This window comes from Anser brachyrhynchus, assembly GCF_964034855.1.
Source record: "Anser brachyrhynchus genome assembly, chromosome: 2".
NCBI classification, from domain to species: Eukaryota; Metazoa; Chordata; class Aves; order Anseriformes; family Anatidae; genus Anser; species Anser brachyrhynchus.
The window spans coordinates 117,419,968-117,440,171 of NC_137695.1; the positions used below are offsets into that span (position 1 = coordinate 117,419,968).

At 35.9% G+C, this 20,204-nt stretch overlaps 1 protein-coding gene across 3 annotated transcripts in view; it reads right to left on the bottom strand.

Moving 5' to 3' along the window:
* The window catches only part of PRKDC (protein kinase, DNA-activated, catalytic subunit), a 78,431-nt gene that overhangs the window by 48,859 nt on the left and 9,368 nt on the right, over positions 1 to 20,204 (bottom strand). For all 3 annotated transcript variants that reach the window (XM_080583608.1, XM_080583609.1, XM_080583610.1), the window contains 25 exons: positions 19,897 to 19,946; positions 19,202 to 19,339; positions 18,805 to 18,954; positions 18,226 to 18,341; positions 17,584 to 17,743; positions 16,645 to 16,731; positions 16,133 to 16,252; positions 15,595 to 15,754; positions 15,222 to 15,328; positions 14,153 to 14,243; positions 13,083 to 13,246; positions 12,249 to 12,401; positions 10,847 to 10,954; positions 9,860 to 10,086; positions 9,339 to 9,433; positions 8,648 to 8,747; positions 7,598 to 7,731; positions 6,845 to 7,099; positions 5,677 to 5,903; positions 4,576 to 4,784; positions 4,313 to 4,445; positions 3,234 to 3,392; positions 2,719 to 2,922; positions 1,133 to 1,318; positions 105 to 209 (listed from right to left, as the gene is read on the bottom strand). In XM_080583608.1, the coding sequence (XP_080439734.1) occupies positions 105 to 209; positions 1,133 to 1,318; positions 2,719 to 2,922; positions 3,234 to 3,392; positions 4,313 to 4,445; positions 4,576 to 4,784; positions 5,677 to 5,903; positions 6,845 to 7,099; positions 7,598 to 7,731; positions 8,648 to 8,747; positions 9,339 to 9,433; positions 9,860 to 10,086; positions 10,847 to 10,954; positions 12,249 to 12,401; positions 13,083 to 13,246; positions 14,153 to 14,243; positions 15,222 to 15,328; positions 15,595 to 15,754; positions 16,133 to 16,252; positions 16,645 to 16,731; positions 17,584 to 17,743; positions 18,226 to 18,341; positions 18,805 to 18,954; positions 19,202 to 19,339; positions 19,897 to 19,946 (3,638 nt within the window). The remainder of the gene's footprint in view (positions 1 to 104; positions 210 to 1,132; positions 1,319 to 2,718; positions 2,923 to 3,233; positions 3,393 to 4,312; positions 4,446 to 4,575; positions 4,785 to 5,676; positions 5,904 to 6,844; positions 7,100 to 7,597; positions 7,732 to 8,647; positions 8,748 to 9,338; positions 9,434 to 9,859; positions 10,087 to 10,846; positions 10,955 to 12,248; positions 12,402 to 13,082; positions 13,247 to 14,152; positions 14,244 to 15,221; positions 15,329 to 15,594; positions 15,755 to 16,132; positions 16,253 to 16,644; positions 16,732 to 17,583; positions 17,744 to 18,225; positions 18,342 to 18,804; positions 18,955 to 19,201; positions 19,340 to 19,896; positions 19,947 to 20,204) is intronic.

The window sequence follows — 20,204 nt, forward strand, 5'->3', positions numbered from 1 at the left end:
CAAACTAAGGTAAAATTTAATTCCAATAACAGGGGATTTCACCAACCACTAACATTCTGATCTGTAAAGAGCAGTGAAGTGAAGCGTCTAAGTGAGCAATTTACCTTAAGATTTAAGCCTAAATTCTGATCAGTAAGTAGACTGGTATAAGTATCAAAAACAGCTGTAAATGCTTCATGATTGGTATTGAAAGAAACTGAAGAATCTATCTGGAATGACAGAAGTTAAAAATTAGGATTTATTTTTAAACTAGTCAAAGAAATCCTTATATTAATGAACAACAAAAACAACAACAACACAACCCACCCCACATGCTGCAGATTTGTTTCCAAAAGTACACTGAATCAACAGAAGTACACGCAGAGCAATTTTAGCTTCAGAAGGCCTATCAATAAGAATTCCAGAAGTACAAACAAGATCATATGTTACACATTTTCCAGTTCAAAAAATATTAAGCTGCCCCTCAAAACCAAATTTCCTATTTGTCTCTTCACTGTTAGATAATACAGAAATATGACTCTGATGTTGTCTAAAACAACATTTGAAAGAATTCTAGATGCTAATAATTACATGTATTAAGAAAATCCTCAATAAGTCATCTTTGTGTGTATTTGTGTATGGCTACTTCTACAAGTTCCTAAAAAGTCTGGGATAAATAGATAAATTCTGTCTGAAAAATAAAGAGCAAAACCCTAATATAACTGAATGTAAAGGTCTTTAAAATAAAGATCTTTCTGCAGTCTGCTGATTTGGGTAGAACTCCTCTACTGTGACTACGTGGATGCCAACACAAAAGAAGGAATGTTATTAGAGGCTGCTCATTTTCAAAGTTTACTCCTTGTACCAATTCTTCAGTAGGAAAAAAAAGGCAGCAAGAACATGAATAAAGCTTTTTAAAAAAAAAAAAAAAGCTGGCAGGTAACAGGAGGAGTAAAATTCAGTAATTTCTGCCTGTCCAAATATGTTTTGTACTTTGGTATCACCCAGCTTCCCCCCCCCCCCCCCCCCCCCCCCCCAATATAAAATGCCTGAAATAAAAAATGAACAAACAACCCAAACCCCATTCCCTTAAAATAAGATATCTTCCTACAGAATTAGGAAAGGTATCTGGATGTTATAAAATAATGCATACCTGGAGAACTTTTGCCAGCAGGGTCAAGACTGCCATTTTGCTCTCGGGAGCTGAACCTTTGGCCCACCAGCTGTCAAGTCTCTTCCAGTTTCTTAGTACAGCTGTGACCAGTTTCACTCCTTGCTGCTTGCGTATGGTACGCTCCCTGAAACTCTGATCTAACATGCCATTCAAAATGCTACCAACCTGAAAGGAAAAGCAACAGATTTAAAAATTATTAGTTTTTTTAAACAACACCTACTTTTCGAAAAGAGATTTCTACCCAATTTACTTCTGTTTCACTCTGAGTACAAGGCAGCAATTTCTTCCCATACCTTTTGAATGAATATGGAGAAATAAATGATAACCAAGAGTAACACTAAATACCAGTATTTGAAAATATTGATATGGAATTCAGAAATGGGAGAGTACATAACTTATTTGAATAAATTTTGGAGAGAAATAAAATACGTCAAACAAGGTATGAACTATGTTTCAAACTCTTTTCTTCACAGTTTAAGAAAGACGTGACTAAAACTAGTAATCACAGACTTTTAAGACTAAATTCTGAGTTCTCTCTGATAGTTAGCAATCACCTAATAAACTGGATTTTTTTTTAATCAGCCTCGTGATTTCATAGGACTTGGATGCGTAGAGTAAAAAGAAAAACACACCTTATTTTTTTCTTCCCGTACTTTAAAACAACCATGTAAAACTGAAGAAGAAATCTCTTAACAAATCACCATAGTAAGTTTTTATCTTACCATAACACATCTCTCTACATCAAACTAAATGATTGCTGGTATCATAAAATATGCCCCTCGTGTTCTAAAACATTGCTTGGAAGAAACACTTTTAAGCATAACATTTTGAATTTAAAAAAATAAGTAAATAATTAAGGGATGACCTGCCTTTCTGAGCATCTTTTTAACCAAAAGGGAAAGCAGACTTCTCATCTTTCTTTTTGACCCTTCTGCTTTTCAGTACCACTGAAAGAAGGCTTCCTAATTATAACATGCCTCCTACATGGACTTCAAGGAGAGCTCTATATTAAGGAGTGTGGACCCTCAGGAGAAAATCTGTTGAGCAAAACAAACGGTGCTGAGACTGAGTACTTGACTATGCTGTATTCATCTCGGGTCATGGGTGTTTGTTTGTATGCTTGTCTCTTTTTAATACTTTCACCTAGCTCTACTCCAGTCCTGTGGACTGAATGCCCACTATCACTTCAAGTTAATTTTCCAGTTTAATTTTATCCAAAATGAATCCAGTCCTCATGCTCTAGAACCATTGCACAATGAACTAAAAAAATTCAAAGCATGGTAAATGAGTAAATGGGAACAATTAGACTTGCTTTGGAAGGATGTTCTTCATCCAGAGGACTACACAAAAAAAATCCTGAAATTCATAGATTTCAGGATAGGAAGCAGGTAAGCACTATTCCACTCAGTTTAATGAGATGACGCACAGCTCATCTATCAATGTCACTTTTTCCAACTGCAACCAGGTACACTTTTGCCCAACTGCACACAGTTACATCCACCTGTAACAAAAGTGTTACTTCTAACGTTTCCATTTGATTTTGTCCTTTTAAAAGACATTAATACCATTTGGGGATTGGTGGCAGATGATTCCATAAGCTGGAGTATGATCACATCCAGATGTTTTAGCAACTGTTGATTAATGGTATCTGAGAACAGGCTGTAGAAATACTGTCCATGAGAGAAATTGATCAGGTTCCTCTGTGATGCTCCTGATAATGGCACAGATAACACCACCGTGTTCAGCAGCAGACTTACTAGCTCCTCACACTGAAAATTAAGGTATAGACAGAGTTATCTCAAGCACATTAAGTTACACCAATTTCCTGGAAAGACTTCATTTTTAAAGCTTCAATCCCAAACTGTTTTATGTTACCAGAAAGCACAAACAGAATACCAAAATGCTTCGTACCTAAAATTTCCCTTTGTTCCTCAATTAAGCCACAGAATGCTTACAGTAGGAGTATGAATAAAACATCAGCCTCTTTTACTCAAAATAAAAGTTCTGTTTATCCTACAGAATAGTTCCTGAAAATAGAAAGCTGAGGATTAAATGTTCAAACTGGAGAACCACATCCTACCTGGTCATCAATAGCAAAGGACAGCTGCAGAAGTCTATCAGCTAATCGCTTACTGCTGATGTCTAATGATGGAAGAGATATCCTTTGACCCCCAGGTGCAATGCCTTTATAAACAACTGAAAGGAGCTTAGAGCCAATGGAGGAATGAGGTCTTTCATCCTATAGAAACAAGGAAGTGACAATGAAGTGACACCTTTATAATTGAATAGCAAGATTTTTAATCAGACCAACCCTGTTGTGCACAAGGTTCAGAACAAACTATTTTTGAAACATTTTCTGATCCTCTCCTGTATTTCTTTTTAAGATAACAGAACTACTACAGGAATAAAATGAACAGCTGAACGGCTCAATGAGAATGGGTAGGCTGTAAAAGGTAAACCATGCAGTTCCTTGAATATCACTGCCCTATAATCTCAGCTCTAGTTGTTGTTTAGACAGAGGATGGATGGTGAGTACCCCACAGAAATGAAGTATTTTGCTACTTGCTAAATGCAGCCTTGCCCACCAGTTGACATATTCCTTCAATCCTTGTGGCTGTTCCATGACCTGTTTTCCTTTAATTACCCAAAATAAAACAGAGATTGCCTGTAATCAGAAATTTAGTAGAAAGAATTCTTTTGAGTAACGTAACCCCTATATATGTGTATATATATTTATTTTTTAAATGTATTCCTTTTTAAATTTCCCCTCATCACTTTGAATGTCCTTTGTTTAAAAAAGGTTTAAAAATGCCTCGCTTCAGCAATTACTGATTTCTGATTTTTTGAGCTTTCTGTCTTGTGAAGCTCAATAAAAGGGAAAATTTGGTGTAGATTCTTGTCACCTCCAGGCCCTAGAAATCTGAGAAAGACAGACGTAATTATTAAGATTGTTTAACCTCAATATTATGCTACCCAGATTTGTAGAACAAGCATAAAACATTTATTTCTGGTCCCATTCAACGTCGGCTTTTCACTGTTGATCTCATTTCACATAACTTCATCTGATCTGTTCTCTGTTTTCATACTGGCCTTTTACACACATAAAGCTTTTTTCCTTATAAAAAAATATTCACCATTAATTTCTGGAGAAGCAATTACCTGATTGTAAAGAACAGAATGAAGCAGGCCAGATTTCTGGAGTTGCTTGCAGGCACAAAGAACAGCACTAAACCTAACTTGATCGAAACGTGCATCTGCATTAAACAGATCAACAGAACAAAGGTCCTCAAGGCTAATGAGAAAAGAGAAGCAAAAACATTACGTTGGCGGGGAGCTCCATTTGCAAGTGCACACATTATTTATTTTCTATTTCTCATTTCATTTGTTCTGCATAACATACTTGCTAGAAAGTCCCTACTTACCTCTGTGGTGTGATTCTCTTTTTTAAGCACAGTTTCAAAGATTCCTTATAGGGAGATTTCATCAAAGCTTTCAAGAGTCTCACTGAGATATCTGGAAGATTTTTCATGACTTGTACATCAGCTGTATTAAAGCCTATATGTGATGGATCACACACTGTCATCACCAGAAGCTCTACAAGGCTTTCATTAAGTAATTCTTTCTCAAGTAGCTAGAAAAAAATCATTGGAAGAAATCTTTATTTCAAAATCCTTTTAGATTTCCGTATTTTATTCATTACTTATCATTACTCCTTATATTTAAAAGGAAACAAAAGATGGAACAGTAACTGTTCTTATGAAATCGCATTATCTTTCCCTGTGAAACATCTGACTTTCAATGGATTGTGCCAATACACAAAAATTGCATACCTATAAATATATATACAGGATGTAAGCTATCTCTTCAAATTGCACTTCAGATCATTTATGTCCACATAGGCTTATTTCAGTCTTAATTATACATTTGTACTTGTGCACAGCCCTGTGCACACTATTAAACATCTACTTAAAACAAGAGACAGTCTCAGAACTAAACCTGCAGTACACACTTGATAAAAGATTCACATGTATTACAATTGTATATCTTTAATCATGGTTTGCATTACGTCAAGGCTAGGTAAAGATTTGAGAAACCTGAACATTTTTTATGAATTCAAGAAACTGCTACAACCTGAGTTTTTGCTTTTTAAGCAACTATCACCTTCAAACATTTAAAGCAATCAGGCATCCTGCAAGAAATACTGAGTGCAAGTACCACATGCAGAACGACAAATCTCATTGTCAATATCCTTACTAGGAAAGATTAATTCCTCTATTTAAAACTATATTAACCCCTAAAATTCAACTGCACAAATCTTTTTTTTCTTACATGCAAAGATTGTAACAGTTGACGATGCTTAGCCATCAATTTGAATTAAAGCACCACTAATAACGATGCTCTCCAGCAAAACAACCTCACAAAAAAAAAGCAACCAAAAAAAAAAAAACCAAAAAACCCACAACAGAATCTTTAACTAAATCTAAAATTTGCATCTTTTACTCACTATGGATTTCAGTGCCTACCTTCCAGAAATCCTGCTGGCATGTTTCCAGGATCAGGGTGACAAACTTCATGATTCGGACTATAATTGTACACTTACTGTAATTATACATTTCTCTCTCCTGTGGACTGAACATGTTGCCTTTTGATCCGCTATCAAAGCACTGCTCTGTTGCATGGATATCATGCAAAGCAATAGTTTCAAGGAAGAACTGCACAGCTTCCAAGAATGAGGATCTTTCATTTACACCTGAGAAGAATCATAATAAGTTGAAACAAGACAGCAGCTCACAACTTTCAAATACATTGTTTTGTGTTTGGAAGAAAACAGCTGTGTTGAGGTGACAAACAGAAAACTACCACATCTCACACCAGTATTTTCTGATAGTCCTATGTCAGTTCCAAATATTAACAATATGGGCAGTGAAGGATAGCTTTCTCGTTGCTGATCATTATAAGCATGTAATTACCAATGATGATTTTAAGCATTTTAATTAATAAGGATGAAAACATTAAATCCATAGTTATGAATAATTTGGCTCTACACTACCTGCATCCAATAAAGATCTTACAACATTGTCATCTCTGTCTTCATTTGAAGCACTGACAGGCAGACTATCTACTTCATACATAAAGTAACAATGCAACTGTACTGTTCGTGATAAAATGCATTTTGTTTAGCCCTGCACGAATAATTAAAAGAAAGTTGAGACCCCATGTTTATACACGATCAAGATTCAAATGCAAGTCTGTTAAAATTGAAACATCAGAGATTGAAGAAAGACAGCATATAGAGTGCTTAAAGTGAAAAGGAGATGTCTTCCATTACTTTCTCATAGCTCCCTCCAGACATCAATAAAGATCAGGTAAACAGCCCTGGAAGGACTTTCTCTTTTTTAAATCTATAGCACTCCTCAGCAGAGGGAAGTTAGCTGTACAGCGTAATTTTTCAAGATGAGACAGTAAAACAAATTACTGGTGCGTGGTTTAATGGTATATTTCTAGGACCGAAAGGAAACATTTTAAGAGACAGTATTGACAAAGTACTTCTCATCAAAAAACATCCAGCACTAAGTTCTGTCATTGAAATCTTTGGGAGAGTTTGTAAAACTCATTAACTCTACATTAAGGAAAAAAAGCTTCAAGTCCAAGGTAGGAACTCCTCTTGGAGGTGGTTTCTGTAACACTCACCCAGAATCTCATGAGGTTTTATCATTCGCAGCTCAAAAAATGTATTGTAGCAGTCCAGTGCTGCTAAGAACATATCCATCCACCGCATGACAGTCTGTAAACTAAAGGGCTCCTGCATACAACGGAGAGTTGGCTGAGACAGAATCCCAGATGGACTTTTGGCATCACTGCCACCTCCTTCAAATTTGTTAATAAGGAAAGACACATCGTGTTTTTTTAAAACATCAGCCAGCCAAGATGAAGGAGAATTGTTCCCTGATGGAAATAAAAACAGATTTAACTTATATAGGAAAAATACATTTCAAGCTGGCAAGAAGTTAGAGGCAAATGGACCGTCATGCCCAAATTTTGTGTTTTAAGCCAGATCTTCTAGTAGAGAAGGTATTGATCATACTGCTTAAGTTACCCACAAGGAAGAGGCCAATTTGAGAGCCACTCCCACTCATTCCCAGTCAGCAAATACTGCTTTCATAGTTGGATGCAATTGCAGTTCTGGGCCTGGAAGTTCTCCTTCCTGACCAGGAGGATATTTGCAATAAAAACTTCTTCCATATCCACAATCCCACCCCAAGCCCTGAAGTTCTCACAGTATTTGATTTCCAACATTAGCAACTACTCAGTTTCTATTTAATAGCAGTGAGTGAACAGGCACTTACGTCAAAAATATTTTTTCTAACAATTAACACATCACGCAGAAAATGTATAGGGAAGGAATTTGGAAAGCCAAGAGTAATACATTGTAACTTACAGTACCTGGTAACAAAGGAACAAATTCATAGAACAGCTCCATGGCTTTATGTCGGCACTCCGTCTGAGGTCGCCCACACTGCACCAAGAGCCACATGACAATGTCCTGAAGGCACACTGACTTAGAGGCTGGAAATCCTCTGCACAAAAACATTAAGGATTAACAAACCTCATGACATCCAACAAGAAGTCAAAGTCTTCTGGTTGAAAAATCATCATTCCATGAAAATCATGAACATTGTTTTATCTATCTAACCAAAATCCATTTGCACTACAAGGAAGAGCTCTTCTACAAGCACGGCTTGTACTGCTTTCCCTTTTCCTCACTCTGCTTTGGAAACCCAGAGCGTAGTCTTTGTGGCAACAGTTTAGAAAGCAGAACTATATCTTTTTCCTTCTCTTTGTAACACTCAGACAAAAATGGAGATTAAGGCTTAAATAAGCCTGCACAGTATCTCCTCTCCCTAATTATCTGGTCTCCTAACTTACTACATGCCACAGCAGAGAGCTAACTCTCAGACTCCACTTGCCAGTTTCTTTAAGACACAGGATAGTTTGGGTCAAAAGGGACTTAAGGATGTTTCTAGTCCAACATCCTGCTCAAAGGAGGGTGAGCTGTGTGATCAAAACAGGTGACTCAGAGCATCCAGCCTGATACTGAATCCATTCTTGCTTTTACCATTATGCCTCTTTATTTGTTTATCAACCTATTGCAGCTAGTCCTACTTCTACTAGTACTTACAGCAATAATAAAAGACTTGAGAGTTTCTTCCAAGTGCTTTCTAACACCAGCACTAACATTATTATGAACAAAGCTGCGAGAGAAACATGCTTTTCCCACCAGTTCCCATGCTTTTTCCAGCATTTCCCACCAGTGGTTCAGCAGACGTATCCGGGAAAGAAAGAACGTTTCTTCTGATGCTTTGGAAACACACATCCACTAGTGACATTCACATGAGGAATTCCCTTTTCAGAATCTTAAGTGTTTAATGGAACTGCATACACTGTTAAATATGATCTAATATTTAAAAAGCAAAAGAATGGCAAGTTGCTGACCGTGGTACTCGCCGCTTTCCTTCCTTGTTCAGAGAAGGTGCTTTATGCATGATTATGCGCTTCAGGTGATGAATAGCATCACAACATTGTTGAGCAGTACCTGTTAGAAAGAGAGAACAGGCATCTATAAATAAATACTAGTGACTTGGTTAAAATGAGATATTATTGCTATAGAAATAGTGCAAGTGACTGACACAGGATGATGTCCATTACCTCCATCATTCTGTGCTTCTATAGTATGTTTTTCAAGGTTGCAGAACAAGACCGTAAAACAGCAGAGAGGTCAGCATGGCCTGAGCCAACTGTGAGGCCTCTGCTACAAAAATGTATATGCTTTTTTTGTGCTCATGCTTAGAGAAAACAGTAAACTTTTCCCATATAAATATCTCTTTTGAGGCTACCTCTATGACATCCCAAACTGCTTCTCTGAAAGAAATAAAGCCTTGTAACATCAGATTTTGGCTTTCTGTTCTAATTGTTATTATCTGATGAAAATAAGAGCATAAGAGGAAGAAAAAGCCCAAAAAAATAATAAATAAAACCAAACAAAAAATAACGATGAAAAACAATACTTCCATTGTTGCAAAAGTAGGCCCATTTACATTTCCTAAAATTATAGATTGTTTATTTATTTATTTATTGATTCAGCAGGGTGGCCTTCGTTTTCATTCCACAGTTAGTTATAGCTCACCTAATGATTTCTCATCTGTATGAGTTAAGGCCAGACTTTCCAGAAATACAACCAATGCTTCAAATACAAACTGCTCCACCAGAGAATTTTCTTCCCTTTAAAATCAGAAATAAATACGATGAGAAACATGAGTACAAGAAGCACTAAGTGTGAAATTCTAATCAAAAAACAAATTAAAATACTGCAGAGATAAACTGCTTAAGACTTTTGTACAAAAAATACACCTAAACAACTCCAAAAAGAATAACAATAAAGATTTGCTGAGTACTTTTAAAAAACATAACTCCCCATAAAGTTGTAATAGAAATTTAAACTTCTATGCTCCTCCCTTGTAGGAAGCCTAACTACACAATCATAATTAAATTACATCAATGAATGATCCGAAGAACACAACTTTACAGCTACTACATATAATAGAACGAGTGTCAGTGGGTGACTGTTCAAGTCCTACACTTGGTTCTTTTTATCTCCTTGAACTTTTTAGTCTAAGTTGGTTACTGTTCCAAGCTCTGTTTGCTCACCTAAATTCTCTGTAAATGCTGTTAAAAGCAAGTGCTGCACCTAGTCTCTTGAAAGCACTGGGATGAAGAGCAAGACTATATAATCGTTTAAAAAGAGACTTGGTGTTTGCTGGGCTTCTCTCCTGCTGTCTCGGTGTTGTCTGCTTAATAGACCATTTCAAAAATTCTCGTACACACTGACCACAGAAATCTCTCAAAGTGCTGTCAACTGGATCCACTATGCCACTCTGAAATTATGCAAGATAATTTTATTACAAGAATGAAAAAAACAAACAAACAAAAAACATTGTCTCAGTGCGGTGTTATAAACAATACCAGTAGCAACTCTACATTAAAAAATATATTCAGTTTCCCCAGTTTCCCAGAAATAATAAAGCTTCAGAACTAGCACTGTCCAGGGGAAGGACAGTATTTCTACCCTTCACAGCACTGGATTAAGCCTCAAAGATCTGGGTTTCTATTTCCATCTAAGCTGGTAACCAGTTTAGAAGCCTTGGCTCAGTCATTTCATTTTCTGATAAAACAGTTTCTTCTGCTTTACAAGTGGTGTGACAATACTGACTTTTCTTTACAAGTACTGTGAAATCTCCTGACATGATTTCAGCTTTTAAGACCGTTTTAAATTTAAAGCTTTTGTACCTCGTGAAAGCAAGGAAGCTTAAAGAAAAATTAAACATGCATCAAGAGTGACTTTTATTCAGAATTGGGGGAAAAAGGTCTTTTAGTAGTTACTTGTACACGCTGATGATAAAAGTGTGTTTCATTACTCTTACAAAGACTATGAAGGCACGAACTGCATATCAAGGATGTCAAAGAAATAGGAACACCAACTGGTCATAAAATTGATAAACTGGTTTCCTTTATTCAGAGAAATAAGGAGCCATTGTATCAGTTTATGTGCTCCAGCTTCTTTCAGTAGTAGAATGATGCTAGTTAAAAACAAAGTCACACGGCACAGAAAAATGAAAAGGACAACTTATGACCTACCAAGATAGCTTCCAGGAATGCCACTGTATCTTGACTCTCAAATTTTTTGTTATTGGTAAACCAGTGAATGAGTTGCATGACTAAAGGCTCATACAACTGTCTTGTTACCTGCAAAGAAGTAATCCTGAGAAATGTAGTTGGCTTTAAACATATTTCAATGCTATTTAAAACATGCAAGCATAAAAGACAATACTTTGAAAAAGGGTCTGTAAAATTAACAATTGCCTTCGTATTACATTCCCACATAAGGATTTATATATATGTGAGGATTTATATATATGTGAATGTATATATATATATATATGGACAATTTGTATTCATCTAGTCTCAAAAGATCTCCAAGCTTACTTTCAGTAAGATATTCTGAGGCAGACAAAGAACATTGCATGTCACTGACTGACATGCTAATATACAGCCAGGGAAACAGGGAAGTTTGAAAAAACTTTCAATCAAAATACAGCTTATAAAGTCATTACCCTATACATTACTCTAATTTGATGGATTTCAACATTTCTACTTCTAAGTTAACCAGATCAAATCCTGTCATTCTACAACATGATGGAAATAACCATTAAATATACTTATTTATGCATACATATGTGTTTATAATACAGTATTGCATGTCTGTGGGCATTGGTTTGGACCAATCCAGCCGTTATTTAGGGTTATTATTTATGGTTTATGTTCAGCCATATGCCAGCAAAAAGGGTTTCACTTAAATTGTTAACAGTTTCCTGTATATTTTAACAGGAACCTTGCAGTCTAAAAATAAAATCTGGATGCCAGGGTTCCAAACAACAATATGAAAAGGCACAACATCTGTAATTTCAGTGGACCCAAACCTATGTGCCATGGAGATTTCTATTCTGTTGTGTGTAAAGAAGGAGAAATAATAAGTTCATATGTTTGAATTAAATATATCCTCCTCAGCTATCAATGAGGCAGCTACAATCTCTCCCCCAAACGCTTTTCTTACAGATTGAAGCTTTGCATTCATTCCATACTGAATGAATCAATTTCTGCTCAAATTAACTTATCAGAGAAGAAGAAAAATGCAAAAATCAAATATAGAAATAAAGAACAACTAATACCACAAACTCTTTAAATGAATCTTGAAACTAAATTTAAACACTCCCATAGTTGTACACGCCTGTGAGTTAGTCTGGACTGCACTTCATTACTGATATTTTGAAAAGGCTTCAATCCCCTCCCCCTCCTACAGAAAGCCTGAAAAACTATCCCTAAAACAGAATTTCAGCTTCCAAAATAAAGTACAGTTGAAATAAAGGCAATGTGTCAGGATAACTGCTGACAAAATAACTTCAAAATAAAATTACAAGATTATTTCCATGCATAGATGTACTTTAAACAAGCTAAAATACTTTTAAGTGATTCTGTTTACCTGGTCTACATCACAAGCAAGACGAAGCAGTACAGGAAATAATCGTTTATATAACAGATACATGGGTGGGGGACCCTCACGTCTTTCTGGCATCTGAGATGCTTTCCCCAACATATACGCAACTATGCTATGTAGCAGTTCACATGCTGCAACCTGAAATTGAAAAATCCTGTTAGTTACACATTCATTACTTCCACAGAGAAGACAAAGTTGTGAACAAGAGAGAACAAGAAAAGGTATACTTGAGAAATCAATTCAATCTATGCAAAAATCACCATTTCAGGAAGAGATGGCATCCATGTAAATAATCTACACACATTCTACCTTGCCTTTCTCCTTAAGTTTTAGTCTCTATCAAATGCAGTCACTTTTCAACAGGAGAAAACACATCACGGGATAAATCACCATCACTGTGTGTTCAGGGATACCTCCGTTCCAGACTCTTTGGAAATCAATATCCCAATCAAGCAAAGCAAATATTTGCTGGAATATACATTATAGAGAATCAAAATACTTGCTTAAGTGCTCTGCTGGACTGAGCCCACAAGCTCACAGGCTAGGCATGAGGAGGATATCAAACAACACTGAAGATCAGTTAGCTTAAAATTTAAATTTTTATCTTAAGTCTAACTCAAAAAGGCACACTACTGTCTGATAGAGCTAATAGCAACATTTGCTCTTTAGTTTTTAAACACTCAGAGTCATACCATCATGAAATAGCATGGAAGAAGCACATTTATACCTCTGAATTAACAAGCCTTTCTGAATAAAGAAATTATTTTATGCAGTATCTATCAGCTAGCATAAACGAAAATGCAAAAAACACATCAATACTTTTGTTTGTCTGTCACTTGCAGAAAGAGCCAGGTCAGTCACACGAGGCAAGAATAAATCCAAGTAGATGACAGGCTTCATATCTGCAAACGGTACAGCAAAGCTCAGGTGTCTCTCGGTGTCCCAGGATACGCATTTCTTCATCATCTCTTCTGCAGAAGTAGCTAATGCATTTGAAAAGAATAAATTAAAACAACAACAAAAAAGCTTTATGTAATATACACGGAACAAGTACTTTTATATATATATATATATATATATATATATATATATATATATATTTGTCAAGAAAATTCTATAGCCTTCCAACGTCACTTGGATTGCCGCTGAACATTAAGGCTTTATAAAGTACTGGATGCTACAAGTACCAGAAGTATGTTAGAAGGCTGGTTTTATTTTCACTTCCAAACAGATTTTAGCCACCACACGAAAAGAATAATTGCAACCAACATTTCAGCAGATAGCTGCAGCAGCCTTCAGTTTCAATACAGTTAAGTTTGGAGACAAATATAAACTCATAAGACATTGAACCACACTTGATTTAAAATACTTCTTTAAAATATCCAATACGTTACTTGTCTACTGTCACTAACAATTCTTGAAAATCAGATCCAACATACAGATTCCTACAGTTGCACAGGGACTACATGCATGGCTACAATCTGCAAAGTCTACACCTTTAGAGAAAACTGCCATACTTCCTTCTCTCCCTCTATTTCCAAATTTGTTAATTTGGTCAAAGTCTGACTATACTTTGTATTTAACTTCAGGTAATAATGTTACTCTCTCACAATACTTCCAAATTAGCAAAAGAAGTACTTGGCAAAAAGAAAATTGTTTATAAAAGCAGAAAAAACAAACGTAAGCACTAAAAAAAAGGAAAAAAACTTTTATACAACTAGATTAACACTGTTCTCCTGAACTCTGAAACTGAATAAAAGCAGCTCTGTTTAAAAAAAAAAAAAAAAAAAAAAAAAAGAGTAAAAACTAGCTTTCCTTGACAAGCTCGAGCATTCTCGTGAAGTGGTGTTGAGATAGCAAAGACATGTACATATTTTTAGGTCACTCACCTGTAATTAAGTTGTGGTTGATCTGTCCTCCCAAAGATCCAAGAAGGCGTGCCACTCTAGTCCTTACTGCTTCCAAGGAGGGATTGTCATCCTGAATAATTCAACAGATCAATATTAGTGAAGGAAGAGTTACTTCTACATATAGATAACTTGGTTGATATAGTGAATGAAGGATTTATGGCATTTATTAGCATACTGATGAAGATGGAATGGTGTAGAACCTGTGGAGAGGGGAACAGCATCAAACAAGAAAACAATTTTGGTTCAATAAGCAGAAGGGAACACTGGAAAGCACTTTGATCACATTTTGTGGTCTTTCAGTTACCACTTCTCAAGTAAAGGTTAAAATTCTATTAGCACAGTTAACACATACCTACAGAATGAAGTAATAATCTAAAAAGTGGTAAGAAATCTGAAGTAAAAACTGTTCTTTCATTCACTTTAACCCAAAAACCTAAAATTTAGGTTCTAGAAGCCTGCATGGGATGTAAAATTCACTCACTTTGTTTAAAGACCTCTAGGTTGGAAGGAGTTATATAATCCATATAGGAGTAATTATTAGTTTCATGCCTGAAAACATTTGTTCCAAGTCAGTTTGCACACTGGAATATACAAATAAAACTACACTTATCTGGAGCTATTTGAGAAGCTACTGGTCAAAATAATCAGTATGTTTGACTTTTAAGACTGAACCTAGGAGAATAACAACAACTAAAAAGACAGTTACACATTCAGCAGTGTGCAAATACCATCTTGCACACTTACTGAATGCTATCTGATTTTAGGTGTAGGGAGTTAAATTATCAATTCCACTATACATCAGTCTGGCAGTGACTTACCAGATTTCTTCAGTTCCCTTTCCCTGCTTCACTGTCATTCTCACTCTAGAATACAACATCTTTTCAATTGGTGACATAGTGGCTTTCTGAGCCACACCTTACAATGAGTCTCACTGAACTGATCTAAGTTAAAAACAACCCTAAGAAAAAGATAAGTATGCACGATAGGAAGAGAAGCAGTGGGAGGTGGTTAATTCACATTTAACTCTAAAAAGCATCAGTGTTCTTACCAATGAAGAAGTTTTTGCTTTTCTTAAACGCTGTATCACAACTTTGTTAAGTCCTTTCTGGGCTGCTCGAGAAAGCTTCTTTACTTCCCAGTTATCCTGGGGTTCAGCTGATGAACGAAAACCAACATATAAATATTAGCTTAGTATACCTGTACCTCAGGTACCTGGTTATGGTTTCTTTAAAAACCAACCAACCAAAAAAACCCCACCTACAGTCTACTTCAAGAATAAAGGTAAACATTTGGGCGTAAGAGAAATAATATTGTTACAGCTACGGGAAACACAATATAGGTCACATTCATGTCTCTAGGCATAATTATGATTTTTTTTTTTTTATCTTCCTCAAGACTAAAAATTCATTGCACATATGTACCTGTAGGGGTAGAGTTTTTCAAATAACCATCAAGAAGAGGTAAAACATCCTTGTAGTAAGGTTGCATCATGTGTTTGGGGATGTGAGTCGACCAGTCTTCCAAAGCATCCAGTCCCAGGTCAGCCAGTGGTATGCAGCTAAGGCCCAGTTTAAATGCATTCTGTGTGTCAAATGTAAAACTATCAGTTTTTCATTTTTAATAACTACTAAGATTTAAAGGGAGATTCCTGATTTGCGAGCATTCAGCATACATTTTCCTTCTTAGTAACTTTGTCTGCTTAACATCTCTTTCAAGAACAGCAGAGGAAACACCTATTCTATTGCAACATAAGCATTAACTGAGTCAGTTAAGTAAATGCTGACAATTTACTTGTTTATTCAAAAAAGCAACTCATTGGTACTTTTTCTTACTGGAGACAATGCAAAGCTCGAGGGATATTAACTTACTTGCTGCTCAACAGGATACTAAATTTGCTCCAATATTTTGGAGCATGTTTTAGGGAAAAAAACCAAACAACTATACATCACTTTGACTCACCTGCAGCGCAGGAATATATGCTTTGATATCAAGCATGATGATGTCATGTGGTAAACAAAGTAAAAAATTCAGACAGGATGCCAACAACTCATCTTTATACTGTTTCATTTTTGCTGTAACCTAAAATTCAGATAAATAGGTTAAGAACAAACACAAACCTTATAAGATCTTAATATTACCTATATAATTACCTACGTAAAATATACAACTCAAGAACAATACCAGAATCTAATTCACCTGCAAATGGTTACTGTGTAGCATTTAATGAACAATTATACAGATGTTCAAATGAGAAGTAACTGTAAACGGTCTATACACTGTTACTGACATTAAATAAAAATGCAGAGAAGCCTACTAAATATCCCTGTATAATACTGTATAACAATACTACATAATATGAACAGCTAGAATACTGCTGTCATGTACACAAGATTTCAGAGAAGATACAATTTTGATTTAGTCATTTATGCTTATATTCAGAGTAAAAAAAGCTAGTCAGCAAAATAACTAACCTCTTTTCCGAACTTTACAAACAAGGCAAAGCAAGAGCTCTTCTCTGGGTCTTCAGTAGATTTTCTGAGACTCTTTGGACTGACACCCTACCAAACAGAAAACATACATCAACAGTATTAGAAAGTATAGTACACAGTACAAATATGCAACACAAGTTGAACTCAGAACAAATGTTACTGAAGAAATCTACATCACTGAAAACTTTAAAAGGTATGTTTATTCTCTCAAAGATTTAACTAACACTAGTACCATGCACACTTAATTTTGTCCTTGCCTTCCCATTCAGTAAATCATAAAAGAAAAGAAAATCCCTAATAGTGGATGCACAGCTGGCAAGAAAGCAGGTAGAATAAGAAAACAGTAGTTCACAACAGCATCTACAGCATAAGCATATATACTGGGAAACAATTTTGCTTCACTTGGTGCCATCACCAGCAGCAGCAAGAGCAGTTCTGGGCTGTGTGATGGTTTGCACACATAACGGGATGAAACACCATTGCTTTACAATAGCTTTCATACCAGAAATGGAGCATCACATTTCCTGTGGAAATCAACGAGCAGGATACCACATGTACAATCCAAAAGTTGAGCAATTAACCCAGACGCATTTCTTCTGTTCTGGCTAGATCATTTCTGATAATCGAATTACTTAGTCTGCACTGCAAGCATGTTTCCCATCGCTCTGTTCACTCCACTCAGGAGTCTGAAACAAGCACTACCCACGGACAGGGTTTCCTCAGACACTGAGCTTCTAGACTAAATATTGACTTTCTACATGCTTTTAAATAGAGACATAGGATGCCATAAACATCGGAAACAAACTGTCAACAGTTGCAATGAACTTTCAGCATTGCACATACATGTATAAAAGGCTTATATAAAAGAACTCCACCATCATTAATGAAACATGTTACCCCTCCAATGGGAAAAGATCTCACCTCAAAGTATTTTATTTTCTTGGCAATTTTCATTGCAACAGAAAGCAGCTTGTAGAATCCACTAATAAGAGGTAGTCTCGTTGAATGCATAATAAGCTCATAACCAAAGGAATATACCCAAGGGTTAAAGTATTCAACATGCTTATCTGGAAGTATCTCTCTAAAACAGATGCACACAAATTATACAGAAGAAAAACAAAAATCTGAATAAAAACATTTGTTTCCTGCCCCCTCCCCACCTCAAACTTTCATGTCACTGGAAGATAAGCACTTCTGGACCTCCACAGGCAAGCAACGCTGTACCTTTCACTTAATGTCCAATACTACTTCAAAAAGACTTTCTGATCTCTGAAGTATTTAGTGTATATGGGGCCAGTATAATATAAGTTACCACCTGCACTAAAAGACAATTGCAACCAAATAACAAAACAGTGTCTCCTGTACTCTCTAAAAAAACAAACAAGCAAAACAAAACAGAGCTGATGAGCTAGCATCTTTTTACCCATCACCCAGATGTCTGAAACACAGTATCCCTTCTAATCACCTTCATGCAGCTCAGAAACATTCATCTTAAATAAAACTCCTTCCAAATTTCTTCCAACCACTTTGTAACTTTTAAACTACATAGAAGCGTATTAGTACCTGCAGAATTCCACTAGATTTATAAAGGCAATAAAGTCTGTAGGCTTTGTTGGCTGAAGGTTTGAAGCTGGGTCAGAAGTAGGCCCAATCAAAGCACTGTCAGTTTCATTTTCATCCTGAAAGTAAGTTTTGAAACAAAAAACACTGAATCTCTGCCAACAAAGAAATCATTTACACCTTTTTTTCCAGATATACAGTCTGGCTCTTCCTCTTTTTCTAGTTGCTACTACCTAGTCTGAAACAGACAAATGATTCATGATTGACCCATCAATAATTCAAAGAAAAAATAAACCATGATTGCTCATAAGGAAAAAGTGAGTACCAAAACAAAACACTAGATGCCAGAGTAGGAAGTCTATAATAACAGATTCTGTGAATTACTTCTGAATCTGGTGTTTCCATCTCTTAAAACTACAGTGCAATATCAAAAAATATGAACAAACCATTTTGACTAATACGAATATTACTTCAAGGACACTATAAGGAGCTATATAATTGTAACAAAGACTAAACAAGGAATGCGACTTTGGTTCCCCTGTAATAATAGTAAAAATTAATGGACACGTTGGCAGGCCTCACCTGTTCATGAACATTCAGTTTCTGAACAGTCAGGTCCAATTTCTCAATAATCTTCAAAATAGATTTTATAAGTTCATCATACAGCAAACGACTCAGGGATTGCAGTGGTGAATTTCCAGTAAGAAAGTTTTCATCTTCAAAAACAGATTCCTTTGTAGAAGGAAGAAGGTTCACATTTCAAAATACCAATGAGAATTAGGTCCTGAATTTACGAACCAAGGTTAGAATGACTTGGACTTTCAGGCTTTAGAGGTTTCTCAGCTATGGAAGCTGAAATTCCTCCCTGTTTAATTAATTTACCAGTCGCAAAATCCAACTAAATCCTTTAAATAGTTCTACAGCAGTGTAGAAAAAAAAAAAAAGCCATGATAAGACTCAGGAATAACTATGCTTTTACCTTCATTGTGTCACAGTTCAGTAAACTTCTGAAAAGATACAGATAGTCCTTATATGTTGGTACTTTCCATTTCCCTGTCCCAGTCTCTCTGGGTTCAGAGGAGTCTTCTGATTCAGAAGTTTCTTTTCCAAATAATTCCTGAAAGGACACAGTATTTTTCACAAACACGACACGTGTAACTAGCTGACTCAAGCCAAAACAATACAAAATTACTTCTGTAGGTAGAAACCCAAAACATTTGGCTTTCTTATTTAACCAATCTGAAAATAGCACAAAGAACACCATATCCTTTCAAAAATCTCGATCTCTTTCTCAGTTACATGAAACACTCCTGCTGCACAGGATTCTCTCGACACATACATTGAGTAAATTTTTTTTTAAATTCCAAATTTGTTAACCTGGAAGAAAGATGGATGATCGTAATTACAACCCCATTAGATGATCTAAGCAAAGAAGAACTGCAGAAAACAAATGTATACCTCCTTCTATTTCATTCAGTACAAGAGGGACATCCTTACTATTCTGAGCAAATGTAGGGGCCAGAGACTGGTAACAACAGGGCCACAATTCAAAACAGACAGGACTATTGTTTTTGTCTTTAGGCCTTTCCCTGTTTACTTGGCTAGATTTTCAAGAACTGGATTGTATACTCTAAAAAAATCTAGATGAAAAATATATTTAAACAGTTATTTTACCTTTGAAAATGTCATTGGCTTCGAGAAGACTCTGATTAATCCCTGATGCACTGAAACAGAATAAAATTGCCTCAACAGACTTCAAAAGGCATAGCATCCATATAATTCCTTATGTAAGCAATGAATTCAATCAGTCCCTTATTTTCTATATTTTTTCAGGATAAGGTAGAGGCAAAAGATTGTTTCCCTGGCAAATACTCTAGATTTATGGCTCTGGTTTTGGTTGTACTTGTCTTTTAAGAACAATCTTGAACGTGCAACTTACTACTTTTTCTCAAAACCACTTTGGCTCTTTTTTTTTTTTGGGA